Source organism: Cyanistes caeruleus, chromosome 9 (genome assembly GCF_971803275.1).
Source record: "Cyanistes caeruleus chromosome 9, bCyaCae1.hap1.1, whole genome shotgun sequence".
In the NCBI taxonomy this organism is placed as follows: domain Eukaryota; kingdom Metazoa; phylum Chordata; class Aves; order Passeriformes; family Paridae; genus Cyanistes; species Cyanistes caeruleus.
This window is the reverse complement of record NC_141709.1, coordinates 15,779,483-15,807,080: the sequence shown is the minus strand read 5'-3', so window position 1 is coordinate 15,807,080 and position 27,598 is coordinate 15,779,483. Positions and strand designations below refer to the sequence as shown.

General features: G+C 39.2%; 3 protein-coding genes across 13 annotated transcripts in view; 1 reads left to right on the top strand and 2 right to left on the bottom strand.

Moving 5' to 3' along the window:
- Positions 1-481: 481 nt before the first annotated feature.
- On the bottom strand, positions 482-13,130 carry SASS6 (SAS-6 centriolar assembly protein). Of its 2 annotated transcripts, none has more exons than XM_086841761.1 (17): positions 12,900-13,130; positions 11,829-11,889; positions 10,146-10,225; positions 8,810-8,914; positions 8,327-8,498; positions 7,304-7,381; positions 6,205-6,324; positions 5,925-6,116; positions 5,522-5,716; positions 5,088-5,177; positions 4,822-5,001; positions 4,119-4,200; positions 3,640-3,749; positions 2,707-2,829; positions 2,307-2,395; positions 1,769-1,860; positions 482-1,696 (listed from the first exon to the last, which is right to left on the bottom strand). In XM_086841761.1, exons 1-17 carry the CDS (start codon positions 12,998-13,000, stop codon positions 1,668-1,670), a joined length of 1,899 nt encoding a protein of 632 aa, XP_086697887.1. In that variant the 5' UTR covers positions 13,001-13,130; the 3' UTR covers positions 482-1,667. The 2 variants fall into 2 exon arrangements, with proteins under 2 accessions (XP_086697887.1, XP_086697885.1); XM_086841759.1 differs by having other exon boundaries at positions 482-1,676.
- TRMT13 (tRNA methyltransferase 13) lies at positions 12,999-18,786 on the top strand. Of its 2 annotated transcripts, XM_086841770.1 has the most exons (12): positions 12,999-13,148; positions 13,482-13,528; positions 13,608-13,674; positions 14,489-14,551; positions 14,650-14,719; positions 15,137-15,243; positions 15,527-15,694; positions 15,969-16,041; positions 16,699-16,773; positions 17,643-17,762; positions 17,970-18,057; positions 18,368-18,786. In XM_086841770.1, the coding sequence occupies exons 1-12, from the start codon at positions 12,999-13,001 to the stop codon at positions 18,561-18,563; spliced, it is 1,224 nt and encodes a 407-aa protein (XP_086697896.1). In that variant the 3' UTR covers positions 18,564-18,786. The 2 variants fall into 2 exon arrangements, with proteins under 2 accessions (XP_086697896.1, XP_086697894.1); XM_086841768.1 differs by having other exon boundaries at positions 17,643-18,057.
- Positions 17,073-27,598, bottom strand: part of LRRC39 (leucine rich repeat containing 39) — a 12,923-nt gene continuing 2,397 nt past the window's right edge. For 2 of the 9 annotated variants that reach the window (XM_086841785.1, XM_023931948.2), the window contains 9 exons: positions 26,639-26,695; positions 26,086-26,234; positions 25,402-25,507; positions 23,868-24,024; positions 23,184-23,320; positions 21,586-21,731; positions 21,054-21,206; positions 19,874-20,013; positions 17,073-18,907 (listed from right to left, as the gene is read on the bottom strand). In XM_086841785.1, the coding sequence (XP_086697911.1) occupies positions 18,852-18,907; positions 19,874-20,013; positions 21,054-21,206; positions 21,586-21,731; positions 23,184-23,320; positions 23,868-24,024; positions 25,402-25,507; positions 26,086-26,210 (1,020 nt within the window). In that variant the 5' untranslated portion in view covers positions 26,211-26,234; positions 26,639-26,695 and the 3' untranslated portion in view covers positions 17,073-18,851. Of the gene's footprint in view, positions 18,908-19,873; positions 20,014-21,053; positions 21,207-21,585; positions 21,732-23,183; positions 23,321-23,867; positions 24,025-25,401; positions 25,508-26,085; positions 26,273-26,638; positions 26,696-27,598 lie in introns of all 9 variants that reach the window. The other 7 variants (XM_086841782.1, XM_086841783.1, XM_023931940.2 and 4 more) reach the window with 5 other exon arrangements.

The window sequence follows — 27,598 nt, the reverse complement described above, 5'->3', positions numbered from 1 at the left end:
TGAGCCCAGTGGAAGGGTCCCCACTGTCCAGCAGCACAGGCTGCCTGCAGCTGCTCCTCGGTTCCTGGGGATCCCGTGGGACAGGACAGCCACAGATGCAGGCTCCAAGGAATGAGCCAGCTGCACACAGCCAGCCTGGCCAGGGCTGCCCAGGCCCACAGCACTGGGGTTGGTTTTGATTTAGGTGGCCTGGGAGGTGCTGCCACACTCCTGTGCCAGCCTCCTGCAGCTCCTCTGCAGGGTGAGATGAACACAGCCTCAGGCACTGGCACCAAAGGATGGCTGGAGAGAGGAGCTCTGCAGGGCTGGGCCTGTGCACAGGGCTGGCCTGGGGCACTGCACACCCGGGGAACAACGAGTGACACGGAAAACTGCAGAAAAAGGTAATGAAAATAGAGCTGTGCTGCTGCTTACCTCAGCTGGGAATTTCACTACAGTGGAGATGTTGGTTTGTACTCCTGAAACATTGACTAAGCAGAGCTTTTGATAAAAAACATTTAATATTTCCATTAAAACATACACATGGCAAAACCAGGTACTATACATTAACATGGTACTAATTTATAAACAAATTTACACATTTCACACAGCAAAACAAACCACTGAAATGTACAATCCTGTGGGTGCACTTGAGCAACTAAGGTAAAAGGAATGAAATATCTTTACCAAAAGTAAGGAATAGTCATTATAAGGGTACTTTTCCTGGCAGGATTCCATGCGTGCTCCTCCTGCAGGGAACCCCCAAGTAAAGATGGCACAGAAGGAGTTGTTACATGATCCTAGCATCTGAACCCAGACAATACAACAAGCTGCATAAATGTAAGAGTATCTGAAATTTCTGTATAGTCTTACAGTTATAAAGTATGAGTTATAAAAATAAAGTTTTAGGTGTTGATACTTGTCAACAGTTAACTATTCAGCTACTTCATCTTTTAATGTTTTATGCGTGGTGGCCTGTGGACTGTAATACTGAGAGAAACAGAAAAATTAGTCTTGGTTCCCCTAAGAATTTTCAATTTTAATTTTATACCTTCAGTGAAATAATTAAGCATTTTGGTATGAAATTATTTGTAAGTCTATATGCAATTCAAATAAGCTTGTTCCAAAATTAAGCAAGTTTTTAAAACTAAACTGTAAGGGAAGGTTAGTGAGGCAGTCATGCCCCCATATGAGCTTGACCATTACTAAAATGGACAGCAGAGTGCAGTTCTCTGCTTTCCCTTCACCTCATCCTTTCTCTGACAGGAGTCAAGAAACAAATTCAGGAAATCGTTCTCACTCACGGAATGTACATTTCACCTGGTATAAAACAGTCAAAGCATTTTGATGAGTTTTAGGAGGATTTACAGGTCAACAATAGACTAAGAAAATTGTGTGCAGCCTTGGTGTTGTCAGTGTTGTTCCTACTAAGGCTCCTTAGGCTCAAGCACCATGAAACATCATCCAAGTCAGTCAGGATCCCTTCCTCAAAGAAAATGGCTCATAAAACTCTGTCAGTTCACACTGATGCTTTACTAACAGACCATTGCAGGACAGTCAAAAGTCCCCCCAGTGGTTTAAAGAGGACTCTTACTGTAAGAAGCCTGTCTATGATCCAGGAAAATAGGCTGAGACTGGTGTTCCAGCAGCTTTTGGGGACGCCTGGGCTTTGGCTGGCACGTACGGTCTCAGGTACTCTGTAGAACAGCACAGGACACTGCATTGCACCATGGCTGTCATTGCCCTTCAAGTACATTTCAAATAAGGCCTTGTTCTGTTTCGTACTTACCCGAGTTAAGTGTGTTTTGACTAAGCCCTCGTAAAGGAATGCTGTCATCTTTTTTCTTGAAATACTTCAATTCCAACCCCAGCTGATCACCACTAGAAACAGAAAAGCAAATTAAAATTTAAAGCAAATGCAGCTCAGTGCATAAGAAAGAGGGCAGCTACAGACTTGCTCGGGAAAACCTTCACTAGAAGTGCAACTACTGCATTTCTATGACCTTTACCATGTAAAGTTAAACCATCCCTGAGTAGGTTAAGTACAGCCTAAAACTAATTTTTTCAGTGACCCAGCACCTGATGCCTTTGATCTGTCAGCAGGAGCAATACTGAACTGTTGTTCCTTGGGGCCCACTCCTGCAAGCACAGCTCTTCCTTTGGTTTCAACAAACCAACACAAAATGAATTAGCATGGTAACAAAGAATGGCAGATCACAGAACCAGGCTCATACTAGAACCGTTAGTCAGTTCCAAACACACCAAGATGACGAAGGGCTTTTTAAATGAAATAATCAAAATACTAAATTGCAGTAGCTGGCACTCACTTCTCCTTGTTTGCTGTGTGACCAGCTGCAGACACCCTGTGGGCATCGGAACATCGACTCAGTTTTGAAAGCTGTGAGTTCAACTGAACCTGCAGAGACAAAGAGCTGCAGGTCAAGAGTTACTCCAGATCTGACAGTCCCCTCCCTCAAGGGCATTCAAAGCCAAATCCCAGGGATTCCTGTCTCTACACCTCACCAGCCCTGCTGTGCAGCAAAGCCTTCGAGAACACACAGCCTGAAGACAAGCATTAGCTATGAATAATAGGCATAATGCTCAAAGCAGGGACCCTAAGAGTAAATACAGTAACTATTTATGCACTTTGAGAAATAGCCAAAACATGGTGCTTTGATATTTTATACTGTCACATTCTTAATCAAACAAAAAAGTCCAAGTGCTTGCCTTTGGTACTGGACATTGGGAATTCCCATTTTTGCTTTGTGTCGGTTCCAGATAGTTCTGGAAGGCGTAGAGGGGAGAAATGGCATGACTGACTCCTGAGCTGTGAAAGGATGGTCGGTCAGGCTGTAAAAGAAACAGAAACACAATATTTTACTGGGTTTAAAATACAGTATTTTAAGTAATTGTAGAGATTAAAAACTGCAAAATTAACAACTATTTGCCGTTACAAAGCCAACACTTATCCGAGTCTTCCTGATGGGAAGAAAACATCACTTTTCCAAGACCTGCACACTTAAGGAAAACATAACTTCAAAAAACTTAGACGAGGTGAGCACTTAGCTAGTAATAAGCTACACACTGTCATTGATTAAAGTATCCAGCTACAAGTCCAGAGACCTCTTGGTATGAACATGCCCTTCCACTGTGAACCAGCAGCTCATCAATTCCTGTTATCCTGTACAACACAGGGTGAGAAGCAGCACGTTACGGTATTCAACAATGACTGCAGGCAGCATTCCTTAGCCCCTGACTTTCCTGTTTCTAAAAACCACTAGTTAAGAGTATTCAAACAGTATACTTTGGGTTATAACCATTACAAAGAGAATTAGTAAGTTAACCTCTCAACACAAAAATGCCTTCTTTTTTTGCCTTCATTATGCACTTCATCTTCTCCAAGCTAATTCTGTATTGCTTTGTGTATTTTATGTAAGCAAGACCTTAGATTCTCACCCACAATGCCCAGCATATCAAGAAGCACCCATCAGGGTTTTATGTTGTTGAAAATTAAGCAAACAAAGAATGCCAAACCACACCCACCCAGAACTGTAAGGCCAGAAGAAGATGAAAGCACATTGGTTTTATTTCCTTTGAAGGCCCTGTGTTTTAGCAACTGATGCCCACCTCACCAGCCTGTTAATTACACCTCTACTTTACCATGCCAAGAGGTGAAACAGCAGCCCTCCCACCAGCATGGGCACTGGCAGGAGTGTCCAGCTTCTTTGCCATCTGAACTTCACTCAGCTGTCTGTTCAGCCACGAGATAACTGCAGAGAGAAGAAAAAGCTCAAGTCCATTTGCTCTCTTACCAGCTGCTTGAAATGGCCAGTAGCCCATCCTCACAAAAAGTGGCAGCTCACTGGGTATTTCCCCTCCCTAGTCCCATGCAAAGCCATTTGTTGAAGCTTCCTGCCCCCCTCCAGGCCTCTGAGCACCCATCCACAGCCCCAAGGAAAGGCTTCCCTCTGTGCAGCTCTTGGCTGTTGCATGCCCACAACAGCCAGAGGCTTGTTTCCCATACATGACATAATGGCAGCTCTTCACAAAAACCCCAAATGCTGCTTCTATCAGTTTCAGTAGTAGTGAGATCACTGGGTCATTTTTACAGAGGGACAAATCAAACTGTATAAACCTACCATTTTCATTGGTTTTCAGTAACTGCTTACTTTCTTCAAGTTTTTGTATTGTACTTTCTAGCTGTTCTTGTAGCTTGCAAACCTGTAATTCCCATAATAATTGTAAAACCATCAGGAGTGTTTTACTACTAGTGTTCTACCAGCTACAAACAACAACAAAAAAAGCATTTATTAAGTTACTCTAAAATTGAAGAAGTTTGAACTCAGTTTGTCACAAAAGCAACATGGTAATTCTTTTAAAGGAAGCTCTGCTTTCAGCTAGGGTTTTGACAAGGTAACAGCCAGAATCCTTTCTGACCTTTATTTTTCCACTATTAAATAGTGCAAGGACTCTAAACAGGAGAATGTCCTGTTTAATGGAATGGAAGCAAAAGGTTCACTCTGTTCCTGTTCTTACTCCCTTCACCAACTTACACATGAATGTGCCTTCTGAAGGGTGCTGATTCATCCATTACATTGCTTTGTTCTCTTGAAACAATTTTGGTTGCCTTCCATACAAATGGATGGCTTTTACAAATCAGGTTAACATTAAAAAACCTGAAAGTTGATGACACATTTAAATAAACACGTTAAGTAATCAAAAGAGTATATTCTATTGCATGGAAAGATTTAACCCCTATTGCTGTAATTAAGTTAAACCCTACAAAGCCCAACAAAGGCCATACAACAGCATTTCCAGCACACAAGGTTAACCCATCAATACCTCTTGCTCTTTCATTTGAAGGGATTGTCCCATCTCCTGCGATTCCCTCTGCTCTTTTTGAAGTTTCTCTTCTTTTTCTGCCAATAGTTTTTCTTGCTGAATTGTTACTGTATTTTTCAATTTTAATTTACTCATTAGAGTTTTCAAATCTCCTTGTAACTTCTTGATAATTTCATTAGCCTGTTAAAAAACCCCAAATTATATATTACAAAAACAAACAGAATAAGGGAGATGTTGCACAAGGGAAGTGCCATGTTCAAACAAACCTTAAGGAGTTCAGCTGACAGTGACTTAATCGTTGTCTCTAGTTTTTCAATATGCCTTTGTTTTTCCTCTGTACTCTCTTCCAGTATCACCTTGAACAGAATGTTACAAAATATAATAAGGCTGTGATACACATTGTTAATGATTTCAAGTAGACTGTTCATAATTCTTTGAGAACTATCCTTACAAGGAACCAGCTGGTGCTTTTCACTCAAATTTTACAGAATCTGTATTAATTTTTTTTTTTTCTACCAAAATTACCAAAAATTATTACTCCAGTATCACAACATTAAATTTGAACCCAACATACTTTTGATGCCATAATTTAGTATCTTAACTACAATTGAAAGCCGACTGGCTATATTCATAAAAACTGGTCAGCAGCTACTCTATGGAAACCACAATTAGGAAGGCTAAAAAAAATTCAGTAAGAAACCTTTTGCTCCTGTGTTGCATCTAAGACTTCTTTTGTTCTGGTGACGAGCTGATCTTTGTCTTTGATCTCTTGTTCCAAGACAGCAACTCGTGTCTGCAGCTGATTAATGAGTTTCTCTTTTTCATGACATTCAGCATCCAGAGTTGTGTTCTCCCGGCGCAGGGATAGCACCTCCTGCTTTGCTCTTTGACATTCCTAAATATTGGGAAGGAATTGAATTTTATTTTATTCTTCAAGAAAACCCATAACAGTAACTTAAAAAGACCTATTTAAATAGCAAGCACAATATGGAATAAAGACAAACTAAATGAACTTAATAAGCTGCATTTCCTGACGTGCCCAAGCAGACACTGTTAATGCTTTGACAGTAATAAGCTTGATTTTGGGTATTGGGAAGCCATACATCTTCTAATCCAGAAAGCTTTGCTTTCAGTTCTCTGACTGTGGAGTCTCCTTTGTATCTCCTCTCTGTTAGGTCTTTATTGATGACCTCAAGTTCTGAGAGCCGATTCTGCAACTGCTGAATACTTTTCTGATGCAAATTTTCCAATTCCTTCTTCTGTTGTTCATGCTGTTGTTGGTACTGAGTTTGTGCCTGTGAGAAGCAACAAAACGAAGCAGTTATTCGATATATCTGACTATTCCCATACAAGAATCCTGCTCATTCTTTCCAACCATTGTACCTGGAGAGCTCTTTCCTTCTCACTTGTCAGCTCCTGCGAGTGTTTGTTGCTCAGAGCTGTAGTGTAGGATGTCCATTCATTTTTCAGTTTGTCCAGTTCCCGGCTCTTCTCTGACAAGCTCTGTTTAAGTTTGACAAAGTATACAGAGTTCAAAAATGTAAGCATTTCAGCCAGTACTAAGTGATTTTTACTGTTACTTACTATAAGAACATGGACTTATTAAAAATAAATTTCTGCTAAATTTCAGCACCAGATGCTGAAATATGTTAATTCTGTGACCAGGAAAAGTAAGGCACTGAGAAGCTAAAGAACCCTGTTCTAATGTTATGGATAAAATTATCTTAATTTCCAATTGCATTTTTTTCCAACCACTATTTAAGAGTGAAAAACAGCCTGCTGATGCTCCCTACCTTTGTAACACACAAAGCACTCTACTAGGTGGGGGAAAAAAAAAAAACGTTCTTCAGCAGCATCTTTTCCTCTTTTTGATTTGTAATTCTGCATTCCAATTTAGCAAACACATTTCAGTAACTCAAACTGAAGTTGCAGACATGAAGCAAACAAATATTCCATTCCAAAACCAATTCTTAACAGTTTTAATGCATTTGTTCTATTGCGTTCCAAAAAGTCACCTTGATAATTGCAGAATCTGACCCAAATCATTCTCTTAAAATACATAAGTGTTTACTATGCTGACTGCAAAAAAATCAAAAAAGGAGTAATTAAAATCCATTACTTCCAGTTTATTTACCATAGTTTCACAATTTGTTTTAGAAAAAGGGTTTTCACCAATTCATGGAATATATGAAGTATATTTATCATTTATCTTCACATGACCATATATTTAGTCTTCAATTTGTATGTGCATACATAGACCTCTGCACAAAATATAGTAAAATTCTGCTTGAATACTGCAAGAACTTAATTTAATTCTTCAGCTGTAGCTGCAGGCTTTACTCACTCTCTAGAAAAGCTACAGTAGACTACTCTCTTCAGTCATATCTTGGTTATGTAGTGGCTAACCAACCAGCCTACAAAAAGGGACATCTTCCATAAATCTAAAAAAGCACAACACACAAATGTTCAAAATTTATGTTACCTGTTGAGTGTAGCTCAGTTGTCTGGTAAGATCCTCTTCAGTTTTTTTAAGCCTTTCTTCCAACATCGTTTTATCCTCCTATGAACAAATTGACATCAAGTCAAATCCTTGGCTCCCAAAATACAAGTAGCATTTAGCTCCCATTTAACCAGCACAGCCTGCCTAAGCACCATATACTCACTGTATTTGTGAAAAGATCATCTTGTTAAATAAGTGTCAGACTCAATAAGATATAATTAGCAAATTCAAAAGAAAAGGCATTAGCCCACAATGTAAAAGCCCAAATTAAATTCTTACCAAATTTCTACAAGGAAATAGTATCTTGTTTACAAAGGAGTTACCTAAATAAGGGATCAAAATAATACACTCTAAATACTCTAAATCTCTGAAATACTCTAAATCTATGTTATTAAAATGGCTTATTAGGTGCCCAGAAACGTGACAGCACAGCAAGACAGACAAATCCCAGGCTATGAAACTGAGACAGACAACAATTGAACTATGAGGCCTTTAATTTCTCATGAAATCAAACCTAGCATGCCACCAAACTGCATCAACATGCCAATTTAATTAGCTATTTATAGCTGTTAGTCTTTTGAAGACCACCAAGCCTGACAACTACCAGCAGCCTGTGCTTTCCTACAGCCAAGTGCAGAACAGAGACTGAGAGGTTCCACTAAGTCCTGCAGCTGCTCTGGCCATCAGTACAGGCTGTGAGCAGGGAAGAGCAGCAGCTGCACACCACCATGAACTGTGTGTAGAACACCTCCATTCCTGCCACTTCAAATGGCACTGCCTGCCTGAACATACAGAAAGCATTTTCATTGCCAGGGTGACAGTAACAATTCAGATTTTACAACATGCACCCAAGTAGCTGCATGCAACAACATATTTGGGCTAAAAGGAAAAATAAACCAGAGCGTACAACTTGGTACAGACTTCTGAATTATTCAGAAAGAAAAAAATGCTTAAGTACATATAGCATCAAGGCTTAGTTGCAGTTATGATAAACTTTCATTTTACCTTAAGGCATTTCAAACAGTTGGCTAAAAACTTCTTTATTTCTGCATCAGTTCCTGGCAGGAATTTTAGAGAGAGATGGGTAAGGTGTTTGAAAGGGTTGGTCTCCACTACATTTAAAGAGACAGGTGTGTGATCCAGAGCAGGTGCTGAAGAAACTAACTGCAGCAAAAACCTAGGGAAAAACCAAGAAAATCAAGTGTTTAGCATGTTTAGTTTTTTTCCTGAAACTACCTGTAGATCCTAAGCTATTTCCCATTAAAATGTATTTTTATATGTGCAGTAAAAGGCTGTCCAGTTTTTGCTCGAGAAAGAATTCTCCTCCTGAGACTCAGGTTTTGCCAGTTACATCCACCAATTTATATTTGGGTCGGGGCAGGTCAGATTATCCTTTTCTTCTGACTCTTCTCAGTCTGAATGGCTGACAAGCACTTTAAGAATTCAACAGGTACACACAGAGTAATGTGGCATACACTTGTGACCTACCTTGGGATATCTTTGTTCTGCTCCTGAATGCATTGCTGAAGCAGATCTATAAATTTCTGTGGGAAAGCAGAGAAGTCTACCAAGAGACCTTGCTGGGATTTCAAACTATATGAACAGACAGGGAAAAAAATATTAACGATATAGAGAACTGTAGTTTACTTCCTATAAAATATTTTATTTACACTAGTAGAAAGAACCAGTCCTGATCATGTCGTTAAAGTTTACTAGCATGTTATTTTCAATCAGAAGTGTGTCCACATATCACAAAATCACAAAAGTGGTCAGGCTGGAAGGAACCACAGTGGGTCAGCTGGTCCAACCTCCCTGCTTGAGCAGGATCATCCTAGAGCATATCTTTGATAATAATCCCCAGAGGATATGTCTCATCACAAGAGCTCTTGCAAACAGACTACACTAATTGAAAACCAGAAGTTGCTGTAGTGTAACAAACTGAGCAGGCATCACCCTCACAGGACAGTGCAGAGCAGTGATGGCACAGGGAACAAACACAAGACAAGGAGTGGAGCCTCAGCCATCACCTCTGTCCCCTACTGGTCCATTCCTCTGCCTCCCTTCTCCACAGACACAGCAGAAACATCCCACAGTGCACACACAAAGCAGTGCCTCCATGCAACAAAATATTCTCTTGCAAACACTGCTTTGCTTTTGCCTTTTGATCCACACACTGATCACGCCTCCCTTTTTAAAAACAACACCAAAGCCACTCCTCCCGCCACCCCCGCCAAAACCTCAAACAAAAAAAACACAACAAAACAAAGCAAAAATTAAAATAAATAAAAAACCAAAGGAAACAGAAAAAGGAACTCTTCATCTGTTCATGCCTGGAATCCAAATTTGATGATTTGCTCAAATTCTGAGCAAGTAAATGAGACCTAACAGTACAATCACACAGGAAACCCCTAAGATACAGGCTCAGGTTTGTAAAACCACGCCCATGCAAACAGACTTTCTTCTTGTAATTATTTCCTGAACTAGTTCACTCTCTCACACACACACACACACACACTAGTCTGTAAGAAGCAGTTAGGATAAACAGAAGATACCAGCAATAATATGAACTGTGGTACTGTGGCACTGTCTCCCTGAAGGGAACTTAACATTGGGATCTCAACATTCCTCTGTGTAACCTGAGCCAGTCACCCTCCTGAACCTGGCTGTTTCACCCACTGGTCAGAGAACAATATTGACAAAACCCCACAACTGAAAACTGTCAAAACCTGAACTCTAACATAGATCACTCTAAGCTAAAAACATTCTCTTGTTCTTTTCGCCATTTAGAAATGTTTCACAGCGAAAATACTGTATTTTCACATACCTCTGAAAATCTTCCTCTGATATGACAAGGTTATAAAGGAAAAAAGGATCAGTATCATCAGTCAATCGAACAGCTAAGTCCTGAAAAGATGTACATTTAAATATTATTAAAATACTATAAGCTACCCAAGAGTCTTCAAATATTTAAACCAGCATTGCAAACAGTATTAAATGTTTTTACTGTCAAGTCAAAAATACAACAGAATTGTGCCAACTTATTCAGAATGTGTACAACATTCCCATTTAACACAACTTCAAATATTACAGCAGGAAAACAAGGAAAACTCTTTCACAAAAACAAACCAACTCAAAATCTTAAACTTTGAGCAGCAAAGTTTTGGAATTCAGTGCATATCCTTCATTTTTCAGATAGAAAGTTATTTGCTATTTTTTCCCCCTCATGAAAGAGGTGTAGCACTAGCAGCCCACTGTCACGGTTTACTAATACCTCACTCCCATAACTGGAAGGCTTTCAGAGCACACTGCTCCTACAGTTTATGAAACCACCAGCTGATTTTACACACTTTAATACAGAACTCTGCAGATTGGATGCAGCTGAATCCCATAATCCCATATGGCAAACTGCAGCATTATGCTGCTTAGCTTTTAAATAGATACTCTTCTGTTTACTGGGGGTCTAGAGAGTGTTTTGGAAAAACTGCCTTCTCCATAAGCACTAAGCCTTGATTTCCAAGGAGGGAGTTATGTGCTACATTAGGCCCAGGCAGCTGCTCCCTCTAACAAGGCTCGCCCCTGTGGCAAGGATACCCCCTAGCAGAGGTACAAAAGTAAAGTAGAAATGTGTCAGCTGTTCCAGGGTAATGAGGTGTGACACAGCACTGTATAGACACAACTGAATCTTGTTTCAGTAATTCAGGTGCCAGTAACACCAACAGAACTCAGCTGGACACACACAGACAGTTAAAATTAATGCTACCCCAAGCCAGCTGGGGTGGACTGATGGGTGGGATTAAAATGCCTGCTTGGTCTGATGTCCCATTAGCTGATCAAGCACTGGAAGTTCTCTCCTTAGACTGCTCACTCGCTGACAGGCTCAGCAGCATTTCCAGGCCTCTCCTAACACAGGCTCAGCACACACTTCCACCTGAACTGCTTCTGCTCAGAGAGAAGTACCATTATCACTGCCACCAGCAGCAGAATCTGACCAAATACTGCTGTATTCCTTTACAAACAAATCTTTATCCAACATCACCAAAATCAACCCATGACCAATCTTAACATTATGCTGGGGGATGAAGACTTTGGTGACAGATCAGACATAGAAGAGATTACAAAATCTCCAGTGGTGGTCTCAAAGCTATTTTCCCTGAGAATTTTTTTTTACTCCCAATTTAGTACCTTGATCTACAGGTACTCTTAAAGCTTTCATGTTCCCCTGAGCATCTCGAAATACTTCTAATGTGCAAGCCTGCTAAGACCCATCAACAGCCAAACTAAAACAGAGGGCTAAAAAAGGCTGGGAGGGGGGGGCGTGTAGGGACAGCAAGCTGCAGGGGTGGAAAAACACAATACCAAACCAACTAAGTTATTAAAAAAATTATATAAAAAAATAAAGTTAAATGGCAAACACTAAAATACCATTTTGCTTTTCCTACTTATTCTTTTATACAGTGAAATTCAGGTAATATCTAATGAATGACAAAGATATAATTAATTTACAAACCTTTTTATGAACAGGATTAGAAATTGACAGTAGTTCAATATTCACTCGAATATTTAATTTCCTGTGTATAAAAAGATGAAACTTATTAATAAACCAAGAAAACATTCTCCGAATAACAGCTGCATTACAGGAATCAAGGACATTTCCAAAATAAAAATTTAGGCAGAAACATTAAAAAAGTTCCCACCGATGACTATACCTAAGATACAAGAGTTTCAATCATTGCAGCTCTTCAGTCAGAGTTGGTTTTTTTTGCTGCTTGCTATCCACCAGACCTTAAATAGCAAGGCAGAAGTTCTGAAACTTCATCCAGAAACTAGAACTTTTGTAACAGCCTGTTAAAATTTATTAACGGTTGCTCAAACTCCTGATTATCTTTAATATAGTGCTATCCTGTCTTCAATGATTTCTTGTCGAGAACTAAGTCACCTATATTACAACACACAGACACATCAGCCTTTCCACGCCCTCTCACACAGGTGAGTCGGGCACACACGGTCTAATCCAGACAGGACCCACAGTGCCGAAATGAATTCAATTTTGAAGACACGCTTCAGATACGGAATGTCTGGGCTTCCCCAGACGCCACCGACGAGAGCAGCCTCGCACAGGTGGCTCAAACCCGTGTCCCTGGGCCGCGGGGCACTGAGGAGGAGCCGCGACTGAGGAGCCTCTGCGGCGGGAGAGAGGCGGGAGAGAGGCGGGAGGGCCCGCGGGCAACGCTGCGGCCCGGGAGACGCCAAACACCGGGCGGGCCCGGCAGCCACCCGGCCCTCGGGTCGCCTCAGCCCCGGGCACAACGTCGCTTCCGCCGAACCACCGCGAGCGAGCTCGGCTGCCGGCGCCCAGCCAGATTCATTCCCTTGGTGAAGCATCGACGGCGACCACCCGGCCCTCGCCGGCTGTCCCGGGCCTCGCCAGACCCGGTCCCTCCCTCACCCAGAGGGTGCCCGCAGCAGCCCCAAAGCGCAGCACCGCAGAGCGCCGCCCAGCAGCGCTCAGAGCACCCAGGAGGAAAGAGCCTGTGACTCGCAGCCCCCCTGAGGAGCGCAGAGAGACTCCTGCACTCACCGCTCCTCGCAGCCGCAGCCCCGCACTCGCACCCACAGCGCCCGGTCGAAGATCCGCTCCGCCGCCATCTTGCTCCCGCCCGCGGGGCGGGGCCGCAGCATGGCGGCGCGGGGGCCGCCGGGAGCGGCGATGGCGGCGCCGGAGCCGGAGCCGGGGCGATGCGCGCATTTCGTGCTGAGGAAGGGGCGCTTCTGCAGGATGATCCCGGCGCCCGGCAGGCGCTTCTGCGGGGAGCACGGGCACGAGGAGGTGCAGGGACCCTTCTCCGGCCGGGAGGGAGGGCGGGCGGGCTCGGGGCGGCCCCGCTCTGGCGGCGCGGGTGGGAGAGGCAGTGCCTGTGCCTTCCCTGGAGCCTTTCTGTGCCGGGCACTCGCTTCAGCCCAGCAGTAGCTCCTGCCCTTGCGTTAGGGGTTTATTCTTCTAGGATCCAGTCAGGTATGAAGTTCTTGTCTCAGTTTCTCCGTTCCGGTTAACTCACCTATTCTGAATAGATGTTTTATGAAGCTGATGCCCCTCAACAGCTTCATTAAAACACAACACTGAATGCATGCTGAAGTGTTTTCTAAAACTTTTCTAAACTAGGAACAAAATGACAGAAAAAGAATTCCGTGCCCTCTTGATCCGAAACAGTGAGTATATGTAAATGTTTTTCCCGTTCTTTGTCAGTATTCACATTGATACTTACTTATCTCTCTATTTGGCTTTTAGCACTGTATATGAAGACCAACTACAAAAACATTTAAAAAAATGTAACTCCAGAGAAAAGCCAAAGCCCGTAAGTGCAGTGTAATTTCAGCACTTCCTCTTGGATTTAAGACCTTAAACATTACAGCCCTTCAGAGAATTTTCTGTGCTGACAGCAGCTGTGAGCTGCAGGGCAACAGTTCTACCAAAGCACTACTGTAAGGCAGGATGGAAGCTCTATAAGTACTTGCTGAAATGCAACTCACATGCCAGTCCCCTTGTATTCTCTGCCCCTTCTCACTGTAATCTGGTACACTTTTTCAGTTCTTGGTTACCAACAAAAATGATGAATTCATTTTTCTCAGAAGCGCACCCAGGGAACCCAGGGTCTCACCATGCCATTCATTTCAGAGGCTGGGTGAGAGGTTGTCCTGTGTAAGCAAAACGTGCAGGGAAGCTCTGGGTATTCCAGCCAACTGCCTGCTCCACTCAGGCTGGCAGTGAGCCACAGAAAGCTTGGCTGGCAGCTGCTGAGGCTGGCAACAGGACATGTGTTTAAACAGCTCTTCCAAGAAAGCAGAGGATGGCTTCTTTATTGCCTGCCTTTCTGCCTTATTAGAATTGCACCTTTAGTATTCCCTGGGACACCTGAACACAGGTCTCCGGAATCTGTCTAGTAAGCACAAATTGCTTAGCTCTTATGAACATGTTCAGTCTTGTAAAACTGTGTCAGAAGAGTCATTTCTGGCTGGGATTCAGGATCACACTATAGGAAAAAAAATACTTGTAAAATCTTTACAGTGGATTCCTATTGCTACATACCTTACCATAAGAACATTGAAGAATTTAGCTGTTTGCTTCCTGGTAATTAACTGAATCAATTTTTTTCTTTTGCTTTTTTGAAGGTCTACTTTGTTCAAGATATTAATGCTGGTTTAAAAGACATAATAGAAATACCAGAAAAAAAAGTGAGTACATTATTTGGTTTTAGGTTCAGTCCTTACTTTACACATTGCAATTTATGACTACAAAGATACATTGGTGTCACTTTCTTTTTCCTTAAAAGGTTCCTCTATCTTCTCTATCTATTGAAGAGCTACAGAATTTAATTATCAAGTTGAAAAAAGCAAGCAATGGTGAGCTTAATACTAAATACTAAATATAAGATGTTTTAAATTTAATTGATTAACTATTTTGTTGTTATTTTTGTTGTTAGATACCTGTAAAAATATGAGATAGATGCCAAAAAACACATCTGAAATAATTATCAGGCAGACCTCCAATAGCTGAATTTTACTCCAAAAAGTAATCTAGATTGAAGGAATGATAAAACTCCAATCCTGTGTTCCTTTTGGTTTTTTTTCCTCACTCAGATATCACTACAGATAACAATACAGCTCTGTTACAAACATACAATGATAGATTTATGCTCCCAGCAGAGTGTTTTGTTAGTGCTACAAACTGAGCTCATGTCACCATTGTAATGTGTGTTAGAAACTAGGAACCATTGGAAACTTGAAAGCTGTACCTAAAAGTTATGCATTTGCCTCCAGGCCTGGAACTTCATCTTAAGGAACAAATACTGTCCCACCAGGCTTTACAAGAAGCCTTAAATGACCCAAAGAATGGGGAATCTGCTTTCAAACACCTGAAACAACAGGTTTGGTCTGACTTACTAGTAACTATAGAGGGGTTTGGACATGGAATTGTGCTGCTGTAAATTTGAGTGACTGTTGCTTCCTGCAGAGGAAATCTGATATGGTAAAACATAAGATATAATCCCTTTCCTCTGTACACACATCATCTTTTCCCTAATCCCTCACTGAAAGGAAGGCTTAAAAAAGTTTTCTGCAGTTCAGTGAAGGAATAATTGTTCTATAAGGCATTACAAAACACAGGGTATATATTTTCTTGGTTCACAAATAATCTTTTGATGTTTTTAGGCTTCTATTTTAGGTAACATGGAAAAATTGCATTTACTTGGTCCAGGAAGGTGTTTTGTTGAGTTTGGAGCTGGGCGAGGAAAGTTGTCTCATTGGGTTGATATTGCCTTAGAGAATGTTGAAGGTGTTCTGTTTTTGCTTGTGGAAAGGGCAACCACAAGATTCAAGGTAAGAGGATATTGTTACATGAGTAAAGTATAATTTTTAAACCATTGCCATTGAATTTGTTAGTATTTATTTTTTATCTTCAATAAATTTGAATTTTACAAGTTACACATTCCATACTTCACCAATGGCAAATTTATTTTTAAAAATCCGATTTTTAATGTTGGAAATTCATAGATGTCGACTTGACAAGAAAAAAGTCTTGACATAAATACCTGGAGCAAAATTATAATTATTAGTGGCCAGCCCTATGTAATCCCTTGTTTTGTTTAAACAGGTGGATGGAAAACACAAAAAGAGAGATTCTATATTTGAGAGGCTTCAAGTAGACATTCAGCACTTATGTTTAAGTAAGTTCCTTCTTGGCCTGTGTCATTCGGAAATAGATGCTTATTCTTAAATTTTGAATTTGGGTTCCAGTCAGTTTGTGTGTAATGTGCTTAAATGTACTTGGTTCTGAAGATTATTCTCGCTGGTTGCTTGGACATGTTGATGCTGTGTGTATATACACACAGGCATGTGTGGATATATATACATATAATTTAAATGGAGTTTTAAAGTTTTCTGCTTCTCTACTCATAGGACATCATTACAGGTGAGAAGTACCAAAACAAATACATTTTGAAGGCTTTTTAGCACTTGCAGAATTAAACACGTTTGCATTGTTTGTTTTATGTGTAGAATTAAGTAAGTGTTGCACCGTCAGTGCTTAGAATTGTGAGAGCACCTGTCAGCACAAGGTGCATTAATGTCATATTTACCTTTCATAGGCAGTATAGAAAGGCTGAAATGGTTAAATGTGTTTCCCAGCCACAGCATCCTGTTCTTTTAATTTCTCTTAACAAAAGACTCCTTCTTTTGAATAGCTTATATCTGAATGTACCAATCACTGTATTTTTAGTAGTGGCAAACATTTATTTCTATATGTGCTGAAATTATATTAATCAGAAAATAGAGAGTTGTGGATTGGATTGGGGTTTGTTCATTATGGTGTTTTTTCCCTCCAGATAAGGTACCTATTTTGGAGAAGAAAAAACTACCATTGGTAGGAATTGGGAAGCATTTGTGTGGTGCTGCGACAGGTAGGAATTACAGATGTGTGGACTGCAGAAAGGCAGGATATTAAACCTTACACTCTGAATGGACTGATCTTCCAAACTGTCCTTTTAAGCTGTTCTCCAAACCTTTGTTGGTGAACACAGTAATGATATTCTAAATATCTATTGACTCCAGGGGAATAGTGAAAGGATAATAGATATAAGGATACTTTAGGCAGAAGTGAAGCCCTTCTTGGTTTTAATAGATTAGCACAGAGAATAGTATGTGGTGGCATGGGTCATGTATTTGAGAGCGCTTCTTTTAGCACAGTTGCCTCTTTCAATTTTCTTTCTAAATTTTTATTGGTTGTTTGACTACATATCCCAAACACAAATATGTTTGTGTTTCTGTCCTGATAAACTAACACAGTTTTTCTAATGTTATATGGCTACTATGTTGAGAAAGACAGACATCTCAAATATGACACCTTTATAGGTAGCATGACAAAGATGACACAGTTAAGCATTTAAGAAGTACATGTGAATATTAAATAAATTGTGTCCTAGATATAAAACTTCTAGAGCAAATACTTGTGCATTTTACAGGGAGGAGATTCTCCTACAATATGCCAATTTGTTAACAATACTATTTTAAATTCACTTTTCCAGAACAAGTATTTCAGAGGACAAGCTCTTAGAAGCTCCAGAGAAACCACAATTAGGGTTTTCATGTTTTCAAAGCATGTTTATAATTTTTAGGTATCACTGAACTTGCTTTTTGGCTTAGTTTGTGATGTGTAATTTTATTTTTTTTAGTGGGAAGCACATTCCCAACCATGATAGAGCCTGTATAATAATGGCATGGCATTTATGCATATTTTTCATTGTGGGGGGATGTATTTGTTCATTCCCAGATCTTGCTTTGAGATGCTTGGTTGAAAGTTACACCACTTGCTGTGATGGAGAAGATGAAGAGCCTGCACCAAAACGCTGCAGGGCTGCTCAGACAGAGGTGGCTCCTCACAAATCTGCTGGTAATGAAAGCACCACAGGAGACCATAAGCCTGTAGCTGGAATTGTTATTGCTCTGTGTTGCCATCACAAGTGTGACTGGACACATTATGTAGGCAGAGATTTCTTTAAATCAGTGGGACTGGGACCAGTGGAATTCCATTATTTTCAGAGAATGAGTAGTTGGGCCACTTGTGGCATGCAAGAAACCACAAGCAAAGCTTCTGCAGGTGAAGGCAGTGAAGATCAAACTAATGACACAGAAGAACATGAGGAAACGCTCAGCAGGACAGAGAGTGGTTCTGATACTTTACAAGGGTATGTACATTTTTTTTCCTAGCAAATGGACTTCAGCAGAAAAGCTATGTAATTAAATTGTTAAATTGTTTTGGGTCCTCAAAAGGGCTGATTTTGCAGAAACATTTAATTACTAAACTTACAGAAATATTTTAGTTTGAAAATACAATTTTCGTGGACATACATTTGAAAATATTTCAACAGTAATTCTTGCCTGACTGAAATGAACTTAAAATGATTTTGGTAGTTTTTCTAAGCTTAACTATTAATGTTAATTACCAAAACTATTTTCTGACAGCTGTTCTTTCCTTCCCTCCTGCTCTGGAACTAGGATACTGAGTGTTGAGGAGCGAAAGGAGATCGGTTGCCTCTGCAAACGGCTGATTGATCATGGACGGATTGAGTATTTACAACACCAAGGATACAAGGCTGCACTGCAGTATTATACAGAGTCTGCTGTGTCCTTGGAGAACGTCCTGTTGACAGCTGTCCCAAATCCTTCTTTGATACCAGAGCCAACTATATGATAGGAGATAGATTTGGAATTGGTAGGGGAAAAAAAAATAAACCCTATAAAACTCATTTGGGTATTTTTTAAAAAAGGTAATTCACTTCTTAGCAAAAAACCCCATTTTATCATTTTTCCTGTACCCAATAAAAGGTCTTATATTTTCCAGTCTTACTGGGAATTACAAATATGCAAACCAGTTCTCATCAGTGGAAAAATAAAATTCCCAAGAATATTTGAAACCTGTTGTAGCCTCTTTGCTGTGAAGAAGTGTACTTGATAGTTTTTTCATTCACAGTTACATTCTTTATTCAGTAGGATTCATGACAGCAGGAGAACCAGAAGTACAACTTTCCACATTTCCTGAAAGACAATACATTAAAATAAGAAAAGTTGACATACTTTATTTTCACTTTGAAATTCAGACTAGCTTTGTATTTCCTCTTAAAATATTTAAGTAGGCCTAAGTACTTTCATCAGCTTATAGTGCTAGGGAATCTATTCAGAAAGAAAACTTATGTCTAAAGTGTCATCTTGATATATTTTTGTTAATTTGGTTATTCATGCATGAAATATTGATAAGAAAAAAACTGGTTTAGTGTTCTAACTCAAGAGCATTTCATTCATTTTTTTAAGCCTTCATAAAACACAGAATGAAGATCAGAGAGAACATTTTATGTCTGCAGTGAAGTGCTCTCTGCAAGTAATAGCTGCCAACTGAACATCTGTTCAAAAGTGCTTATTTGGGTCTCTTACTGCAACATTAAAACTGTTACTCTGGAGACAATGAACAGCAAATTTTTGTCATGTTTTAGAAATGGGGTGAAACTGGGCATTTTGTTTAAATGACTCTGTCAGGAAAAGCAAGTTGTGAGAAACATCTGGTGTTGATAGTTCATTGCTAAAAGATGTATGGTGGGAACCTAGCTTTTGTCCCTTAGTCTTCTTCTGGAAGTACCATCTGGACAACATCCAAAAATAGGAGAAGTTGAGCTTCATGAATTAAAGGACATGAATTAAAAGACAGTCATCAGCTTCTAGTTACCCATGGTGTAGGTAACTCAGACACTATTACAGTGCTCCATGGTTCCAGTGTGTTCCTACCAGAATCTATGCTGTTTGTGTGGAGACCTTACTGTACCAACTACATTGAAAGTGCCCCTGCCCTCAGTAAAAGCCTGTTTACAGATTTTTTGGAAAACATTACTCATTTATTAAGAAGGTTATTCACATTTCATTTCTATACATATCCCAGATTTTATTTATCCAGTTTATCCCTCTCTTCCTCACTATATTGTGGAGAGATAAGAATTGATAGAAAAGCCATGCCTGTTTTTTTGAGTGACTCCTGGATATACATGTGCATGAAGTCAATGCCAAACATTTCCTGTTGCTCCTCCTCATCTGTGTTCTCACATGGAGGGAGTGTTACCTCTAGCTCCAGTGGGTTGTCTCTGAAGTTGACAAATCTAGGAATTCACCAGAAAAGGTTACTCCTGCAGTAAGTTTTGTCCAGAGAAAGTAATTCTTTTGAAACTGAATTAAGATTGAGAAATCTAGTTTCAAACACTATTGTAAGCAAAAGCAAATTAAATTCTTGTTATACTAAACTCAACTCTCTATCGGCAGTATTAAGTAAACTAAGCTAAGAAGATGCTTTAAACAGTAACTGGTTGTGGTGGGAAAAAACATTGTGGTCCTCATCATTTTGTCTTCAGTTTCTGACCCCACTGTCAGATATGTTGAGCTTTCACAAACAGGTGAGTGGATGAAAACAGTTCAAGTGGCTCCTCCCAGCTTTGCAAGGCCGGAGCCAGTCCTGTCACTATCCTGGGGCCTGTGCATGTATCTATTTAGTTAAGGAGGTGCTTCCAAAAGAGCCGAGAACAGGAATTGTCTTTTTGGGTTAGGCATGGTTTATGCAGATTAGCATTCTTTCTCTAAAATGGCCAGCATCCAGTAAGCCAAATGAAAATGCTAATAGTAAAGTTTCTGTCACAGTATACTAAGGAGTAGTTCAAATTCTACCAATTAAGAATTTACATTTTTTATTTTTCATATCAAGTACATGAGAGTTTTATCCATGTCCTTAAACCTAAAAATTTTTGTTTAATTCTGAACGATTGATTTCTCAATGGCCAATTTCTGCTTTTTGTCATTTTTATGCCTGCCACATTTTTCTGCAAGTTCTTGCCTTTAGAGAACGTTAAAAAAGGGCAAATATAGGGGAGGGTATGATATGAGAAAATGTATTATAATCTACTTTTTTATGTGAGACTGTAGCTATCATAATTTACTTCTTTAGCTAAGTTTCACTACACAAAGCTTGCTTGACCAGATCCTTAATTGTTGTGAATCTGTGTAGTTATGCTGATTTATTGTGTCCATCTGTACAACTGAGGTAATGCCTTTTCCTCTTCCTTGGTATCACTCTGTGATACACAACTCAAGGGAGGCTTTAAAAATATTTTCTAGTATTTTCATTTATAATTTTGGTGCTTTTTCTTACCTCAGATTTGTCAAGTCTTTCATACAAGCTGGAATATTCTTAAGTTTGTTGTTGCTAAGAACAAGAGTATTAAGATTTTTCATATTACCAATGGTTTCTGGCAAATAGTTTATTTCATTCCTTTGGAGCCATAAAGTGTGGAGGTTTTCCATTCTGCAAAACAGGTATTTGTGCAATAAATCAAGATTTAGAAAATTAATCTTACCAGACATTACTATAAAATAACTTTTCAGGCATATAAAGTACATAAAATACAACAAGTCTCAAGGGAAACCCCATATCCAAAATAATCACCTACTCTCTGTTGAAAAATGACATTGACAACAAATATTTAACCTCACAGTTGATACAGAATTTATTGTTAGTTGAAAGGATTATTCAGTCTTATCCAAAACATCACATTAGGGCTGATAAAATCTTGACTTCAGAGTGAAGTTAATATAACAATAACAATTACCTTTTGAAGTAGTATTTATTAATTAGAATTTCAATGTAATGGAATTGCACTAAGATGAGCTTTGAGCTATATTACCTGTCAATTGCATCAGGAAGCTGCTGGAGTTTGTTTCCCCCCATATCTAACCATTCTAGATTGGGCATGTTGAGGAGAGCTGAAGGGATGGCAGTAAACTGATTCATGCATAAATCTATGTGTGACAGCTTCTTTAAGTCGCTGAGCTGAAAAGAAGGGGAGATGTAATGCAACTTTGTGTAGTTGTTGCAGCAGTACTGCAGTAATCTAATAATGCTGAGAAACATTACAACACATTTCGGAGCCAGTAAACACAGAATGGTTTTGAGTTCCCATAGCTGATAGTACCTAACAATAACAATTTTGCCTGGAAGGTAGATGGGTTGGGAACTGACAAGGCAGCAGAACTTTACCTCCCAGCCAGCAGCTAGTGCCCTAACTTCTGTCTACAATGCAGATATGCCCCAAGTCTTAAGAAAAAGAATTCTAAAGACAGCACTGTCCTTAGTATTTCATACTGCATGCAATATGCTATTTTTCATTTGTAAAACATTTAGATTTTTATGTATCAAATTGCATGGACTGTATTTTGCAGTGAATCGTAACACCTTCCATGCTGCAATGTCTACTTTGGGGCAAGACATTCTGAAAATGCAACATAGTATCACAGCACCTAAGTCCTTTGGTGAATCATGCCTTCAGGTGCTTTTGCAATGTTCAAGTGATACAAAGACATTTTATAGCAGATCTGGTGCAACCATCTAAAGACTGAATGCCACTCAAGTGTACATAACCAAAGCTTCCCAGTGCTCACAATGCTACAGTCTCCGTAAGACAGAACTCTGGATTTTCTACATTACACCCTGCAACCTGTATCCACATAGATTTTGTAAATTGTGGATTTTGGTTAATAGTGTATATTTCCATTTGAAGATTCTATGTGGGCTATTGCTGTTTGGACTCACTCAATTTTGCAAGGTACTGATTGCTGTCAACTATTGCCATGACTGATTTCTTAAAATCAATTAAAACAAGTAAATACTGTTACACACTTGTAATCTCTGTCTAAGAGACTAATAGTTACAGATGCAGGTCTTTCACATTTCAGTCTATTCCAACTGAAGTTCAATAGTAGATGAGTAATTATTTTCCTTCTTTCATAATTGTTTTCGACATTTGAGAACAACAATTTTTCACCTCTGCACAGGCAGTTGTATAAAACACACCACCCCTTTTCAGATCTAGCTGTTCTGGTAAAGATGCTTACAGCTGTGTCCTGGCATATGGTATGAATTTGTACTCTCAACTGCAAAAGGGAACTTCTCTGTGCTAAGGCATCAGATTCTTAGTGGGGTAAATCAGTGACATTAACCAGCCTAAACAAATTGATATGGAGTGTTTCGTTGCCCTCTATGCACTGCCAAATCATTTAACTGCCTGAAACAAAGACTGGCTCCATCAGCTACTCAGGTATGTGCTTCTCATATGGCTTCAGTTTGACAAGTCATAGAAAGGTTGTTCACATCAGTGTTTCTGTGGATTACTGTGAAATCGCAGCATCACAGCAAATCTGAAAGCAGAAATGCAATGAGTAATAACAACTGGCTTTGGATAAATTCAAAATATGCGTTAAACAGAACTAAACACTCTGTCAAAACCTGAGGAGGAAGATCACAGATGCTTCTGTTGACAGCCAGTTCCAATCTTTCCAGACTGATGCAGTTACTTATTTCCTTAGGAACAGATTTTATTCTGTTGTAACTGAGAAGCAGCTCTTGGAGACTGGTCAGCTGGCCTACAGAGAGCACAAATGAGAAATGTTCATGTTTATTCTATTTGAGGCACATATTATTTGTTTTGGCTTATCCTTTTACTGTTATATAAATGCTCTGTTCTCTCACTAAACAAAAATAAATCACTGAACTGCAAATAATGGCACTTCAGGGCTCTTTAGTACAGGACTGCACTCGAGTTGAGTGCTTCAAGGAAAAACCCAAAACCAAAAAAATGACTAGGCTACTCAAACTGTGGGCTCAGAGCATGAAGTCTGGTTTTCAGTATCACTTTTCTAGCTGCATTCTGATGTCTAGTCCCTGCTGTGCAAACAGGTCCTTTTTTTGTCATGGGGAGCTTTCATAGAGATATGTCTCTTCCATCAGCCCCATTCTTAGTTTGTAGGGAATCTACAGTTTGGAGATCGCTATCTCACTGTCAGATTTAAATCATCTGTTTTCTTACTATCAATGGGATTGTTAGACAGGCAAAGGGCACAAAAATGGTATATTTGTGAGAGACCAATTTTCTTAGAAAAGCAGCTTAAAGTAAAAGAAAGCACAGCTCACCAATTTCTTTAGGTACACTTTCAATTGAGTTCCGGGATAGATCCAGAACAACAAGGCTGTGAAATCTTCCAATAAATTGAGGAATTTTCTGCAAACTAGTTCTGTGAAGCTGCCATTCCTGGAGATGGATTAGTTTCAATAAGCATGAAGGTAATGTCTACAATAAGAAACACAAACCAGAAAGAATTCAGTTTAGAATACAGGCTGAGGCAGAAGTTTTATTTGAAACACTAACAGTCTGTCCTTTTTTTAAGCTAACATGTAGGTTACAAAATGAATCCTGATAACTGTTTTCTAAAATATGCTAGAAATAGCAACCATAACTGATACAATTTTAATATCATACATATTAGGAAAAGGTTTACATTTACATACATACATCAATATATTAGGTAAAAATTCTTCCACCAGAGGGTGGTTGGGCACTGGAAAAGGCTCCCCAGGGCAGTGGTCACAGCACTAGCCTGACAGAGTTCAAGAAGTGTTTGGACAACACTCTCAGGCACATGGTGTGACTCCTGAAGATGGTGCTGTGCAAAGCAAAGAGTTCAACTTAATGAATTCAGCATATTCCATGATCCTGAAGTGAACACCAGTGTGGGTTGTCATTCTGATCACAGATTTAAACTGGCCACTTATGGCTCCTAGGATTTAGATACCTGCACTACTGTCATTGACAGGCTTCAGGCTTCCCTTTCCCTTTCCCTTTCCCTTTCCCTTTCCCTTTCCCTTTCCCTTTCCCTTTCCCTTTCCCTTTCCCTTTCCCTTTCCCTTTCCCTTTCCCTTTCCCTTCGTCTTTTAATAGATAAATAAAGGGGCATCTAAATTATATTTCCTATTCTGTCAATAAACAGTGAGCAGCTGAGAACAGAAGAGCTGAAGGATAACAAAACTACAATATCTATATGCAGCATTCTGAACCAGGATCACTGGCCTGCAGACCACTGGAGTATGGCTGGGTCTGGGTGTCATGTTCTCACTGGCCTCAACATGAACTAATACCCGTCACTCTCTAGGAGCTGGTCTGTGCATTTCTGCATGGCTCAGAGCACTGCTGGCCTTCCCTCTGCCAGCATTAACAGCAGATTACCCCTGTGCATGAAAAACAACAATAATAGTGTTCTGGGAATATATGTCTCATTTTCACTCTTAGAAGGAGACAACAAACAATAATAAATACCTTTATGCACACAAACACAGAGGGTTTTCATCTTGATGCATTTCATTAGTTCTGGTGTGTGAATGTTAAATGAGAATTTACATAATGAAAATCATACTTTACAGTGTAAATAATTTCTAATGCAGAAAAGTCTTTTAGGTTTTGTTTTTGCAGAGTAATGCTTAATACTCAGGACTAAAAAACACCCAGCTTGCTTTTACACTCACAACAGTGTGTCCCAATTCACTGTTAGCAAAGCACAGTGAGTAGTTAATAGAATAAAAATAGTACCACTGTAAGTGTAAAGTTGTAAATAGCAGTTTTCTAATGCATCAGTCATTCAACACAAGCAACATTTATTCCTATCAACACTACCTTCCATTCTTCTTCCTCTATCCTTAAAATTGCTCTTCCACCTTCATTAATAACTTTTTCTTTGAGCTTTGCTAAAGCAGCTCTCTCCTCCCAGACAAGAAGTAGCCTACAAGGGAAAGAAGATCTGCCAGTGGTGCCACAATGAATACAGCCAATAATTCCTATCCTATCTATTTTCTGGAAAAAGAGACCATTTCCTTATTGCCAAATAATATTAATTATATCTGGATGTTAATATACTATCATATAATATACTATCATATGATACTACTATAGTATATAATATACTATAGTTATAGCTATAGTAGTTACACTATAGCTATATACTATATATTATATACTATACTTCTAAGGAGAGAAGCCCTTAATGTTTGGCTGAGGTAATTTATAGGAATTCTATTTTACAGTTCTTCAAATTTACATACAGAAGGAGGATACATTCAACATGTTACAGCAGGGCCACAGAATACAGTATCATGTGGAATTACGTTCCAAATCACATTTTGAAGCAGTCTCCTAAAATGAAAGAATTCCATTCCACCACATATAAGTGCAAGAAAATAGGTCAATCAGCTTCTTTTAGCTTGATTTCCAAAGGGGTCCTAAACAAGAATTATTACAGTCTTCGGAAATGTTTCATATGGTTTAGCTTTTCAAATACTTAAAGAGCTACAATTTACCTACCTTCCTGCAGACCTCTGCCTGAATTCCTTTTCTTTCTGTAATTCTTCATTTATCTTGTGTATTCTCACTTCCCAGAGTGTCTTCACAGCACTGAATGTTCCCAGGCAAACTGCAGTTTCAGCCATGGTCCTTTACATGTTCAGATTTGCCTGCAGGAATCTGTCTGAATTTTAGGCTCAATGCACCACTTCATGTACAGGTTACCAGATGGGGACAGTGATGTGGAAACCAAAATACTGCAATACTCACTTCATTATGTTATTAAATTAGTTAATGTAAAGAACTGACAGGATTTTATCAACTGCTTTCTCTTTATAAAAATAGATAATCGCACCTAGTTAAATTTTATTAAAATAAGAAATGATACTTTTGCAGTCTCTGCATTCTTATTCAGTGACCAACTGCTTCTCTCAGCTCCTTCCAAAGGCAGGCTAAGTATTGACCATAACTATTAAATGCAGACTTGAGCATTCATTCCCATCCCAGGAAGAAACGAAGCTGTTACCTGCAATCTAAGGCAGTTCAATTCGGACAGCTGCATTCTGGTACCTACCTGATATAAATACTTGTCACTAAAGGAGTTTTGCACTTTACAAACACTGAAGTATTCCTGGAAATTAATTAGTATACTTTAGGTGCATTCATTTTCTTCATAGCTTAACTCATTATAATGTATTTTATAGTTAATAATGCATTACCTTTGGGAAAATGCATTTAAATCCTTCTGATTTCTCTTTGAATGTTTGTGTATCCCTATTTAGTGTCAGAATTCACATCTAAAATTAATTTCAGTCTAAAAATTTGAAATTATCTATTCTTTAGTGAGATGATGAATACATATTGTCCTGAAGAGCAGCAAAAGAGGATACTCACTCATCTTAATCAGTGCATCCCTCTAATATTCTTATTGCCATTACTGGAGCTAAAATACTGATATTCAGAGAAGCTTGCAGGGCTAAACTTCATGCCAGCAGCAATGTACTCTGAACACTGATGATCTGAATGCTCCCTTTCTAACTTTTCACTGACACTTGTAGTGGCAAGTAAGAAAAATAGCCTATGTCTGTTTCAAACTAAAAAAAATAACTTTCTTCCAAACAAGAGAATAGGTAACAATAAAAGAGGAATTTTATGTCTTTTCATACATATATTTCCCTACAATAATTGCTGCAGGTCCGTCTTTTAGAATTTATTTTTTTTCATATTTTTTCTATTATAATTTAGTGTGGCCTGGATAAGCCACAATTGCTTAGTGACCATTTTTGTGTTCAAACTGTCAATCATTCTATTTAATGTTTACTATGTCTTTTGCTAACATACTAATTTGTAAAGTCTGTTTATACTGAAATCAAGTTAAAAGTGTAGGCAAATAAAATATAAAATGTCAGGATTGCCTCCTGTTGTAAAGACAGCACAAAATTGAATTATAAAGCTTGAATAAAAAGAATCTGGCCTAATATATTTATATTTATGATTCTTATGTGTTCTCTGTTTGTTAAGGAAAAATGGTAGG